Source organism: Monopterus albus, unplaced genomic scaffold (genome assembly GCF_001952655.1).
Source record: "Monopterus albus unplaced genomic scaffold, M_albus_1.0 scaffold272.1, whole genome shotgun sequence".
NCBI lineage: Eukaryota > Metazoa > Chordata > Actinopteri > Synbranchiformes > Synbranchidae > Monopterus > Monopterus albus.
In genome coordinates this window covers 340,788-343,001 of record NW_018128152.1, presented here as the reverse complement: position 1 = coordinate 343,001, position 2,214 = coordinate 340,788, and the positions used below count along the sequence as shown (strand labels likewise).

General features: G+C 41.0%; 1 protein-coding gene across 1 annotated transcript in view; it reads left to right on the top strand.

Annotated features, from left to right (window-relative positions):
- Positions 1-1,536: 1,536 nt before the first annotated feature.
- LOC109972863 (uncharacterized) overlaps positions 1,537-2,214 on the top strand; it is a 17,576-nt gene continuing 16,898 nt past the window's right edge. The window contains exon 1 of the mRNA XM_020622063.1: positions 1,537-1,923. Within this exon, the coding sequence (XP_020477719.1) occupies positions 1,835-1,923 (89 nt within the window). The 5' untranslated portion in view covers positions 1,537-1,834. The remainder of the gene's footprint in view (positions 1,924-2,214) is intronic.

Genomic DNA, 2,214 nt, shown 5'->3' with positions numbered 1-2,214 from the left:
CTGCACCTGCAGGGTCTGGCGGACAGCTATGGTGCCAGCCTACACCTATAGCCTCTGCCAGCACCCTGCATGCTCCACCTCCACTGACAGGGTCTGGCCAACAGCTGCAGCCCCAGCCTCTAACTGCAGCCTCTGCCAGAACACTGTAGCCCCAGACAGCAGGATGCAGGTGGAGAAGGAGCCTCCAGATTGGGCAGTTAACTGTAGTTCCAACCTGCTGCACCTGAACCTTGCCCAGCCACCTTCTTTGAGCTTTGCCAACTGTCATCGTCCACCTATCATCTCTGTCCACCAGAAAACCAAAACTCTACCAATTACAACTAATTAAAATTTAACATGTTTGTAAAATTTTGATTTTTTTTCTCATGAGACAGTTTTAGTTTTTAGCTTTTTTCTTACACTTTGTTATCAGATATTTTTAATGAGGAAAGCTAAATGGCATGAGGAAGATACTGTGATGTAAATGTGTATATATGTAATAATTAATGCACTACATTGTAAGATGGACACCCTCTTCTCTTTGACATAAAGATTGCAAGTTGTTCAAACATAGCTATATTAATGATTGGTTTTAATGTGAAAGGCTCAGTTGCAGCAACAAACCAGCCAGTGTTAGGGTTTCAACAACAGTGGATGTTATTTAAAACCTTGAACCTTTAGTGTCGATCACTACAAAGTGACATACAGTATGTTAACATGTCTTCCTTACCTGTGGAGCCGTTTGCAACTGAGCTTTACTACACTAATCAAATTAACTTGTTTCAAAATGTTGTTGCCTTGTAAGTACACTTCTAAGCATAAATTGTATAAATAATTTTTTTGAAACATAATTTACTGATGTGGTTTATTTGAAAGTGGTTACAATTGTGCACAGTTGCTATTTTATTGTAGTGAATTATTATTTTGTGCTGTAGTAACCAAACACAATACATTTGATTTGAAGCTCTGTAGATGGGCAGGGAGCTGCACAGTGTAATGTCCCAGCTATTTCACTTCACTGGATGACACCAATGAAAATTTGTGAAGTACACAGAGCAAAGTCTGTCTTATATCTCTACTGTGGTGGATGAAGTACTTAGATTCTTTACTCAAGTAAAAGTACCAATACCACAGTGTAAAAATACTCTGTTACAAGTGGCCGTCCTGCATTCAAAATGTATTTACATAAAAGTACAAAAGTATTAGCATCATCAACTTCATCCTGAAGGTCGTGGAGGTTCATGTGTAGGCCCTCTAGCCTATATTGACACAGTAATTCATGGTCAGATAAACATAAGTGTTTGTGTTTAGGTGGCGCATACCACCAAACAAAATAAAAACGAAAATAAAGCATATGCTTAAAGATATCGTAGGCTATGGGCGGCTTTATGGTCTTGTTCATGTATAAAATCAGAAGTGTTTATACCACATTAGAAGCCCTGGGAATTTCGGGGCCTCCAATGCTGAGGAGCACTTGCTTGCTTTGTTCAGTTAAAATGCAATGGGATGTGAATCATCTTGACTGTAAAACTCTTTGGCCAGGCCGGTTCCATTCTGCCCCCTGCTGGGTAACATCTTGTACTGCACGGTCTAGTTCCTGGTTGATGTTAACACGCTTTAGGCGACTCTTGGTTCACCACGCAATATCAACTTTTGAAAGCATGGAATCAGTTGGTTCTTAGAGCGCCAAGGACACATTAAGCGAAAATAACATTGAAACTTAACTGTGTAGATTTTCGGTTTTGCCCAAGGCATGACTGTGTAGACTTCTGCTGGTTCGCTCACAGTAGCCTAGCCAGCTTTCAGTCGCCAGCTAAGCTAGCTAACTTGCTTGCTAGCTCAATTGCAATCCAAAATGACTGACTGCTGCGCCGCAGCGACCTGTGATTATCAGCAAGGGGAATCAACCACTGCACTTTTCAGCTTTCCTTTGGATCCAGAGCGGTAAGAGCTGTACTTCTCTTACTGAGCTTTCGATTAAACTGAGCCAAAGAGCAGGCAAAATGAACGCGGTAGCTATCCACTGTTAACACTGGCGTTAGCTTAACATCATGTTGGCTAACAGTGACACAACTCTGAAAATGGCGCAGACCAACGTTACTCTTGAAAGAAAAGTCCGTGTGAAATCTACTCCGTTCACTTATTCATGCTCGGAGACCTAGAATCACGTGTGATTTTTGACTCTACTTATTTATTTTTGCGTTCAGTCATTCAATAAAGCAAAAGAAAGATCAG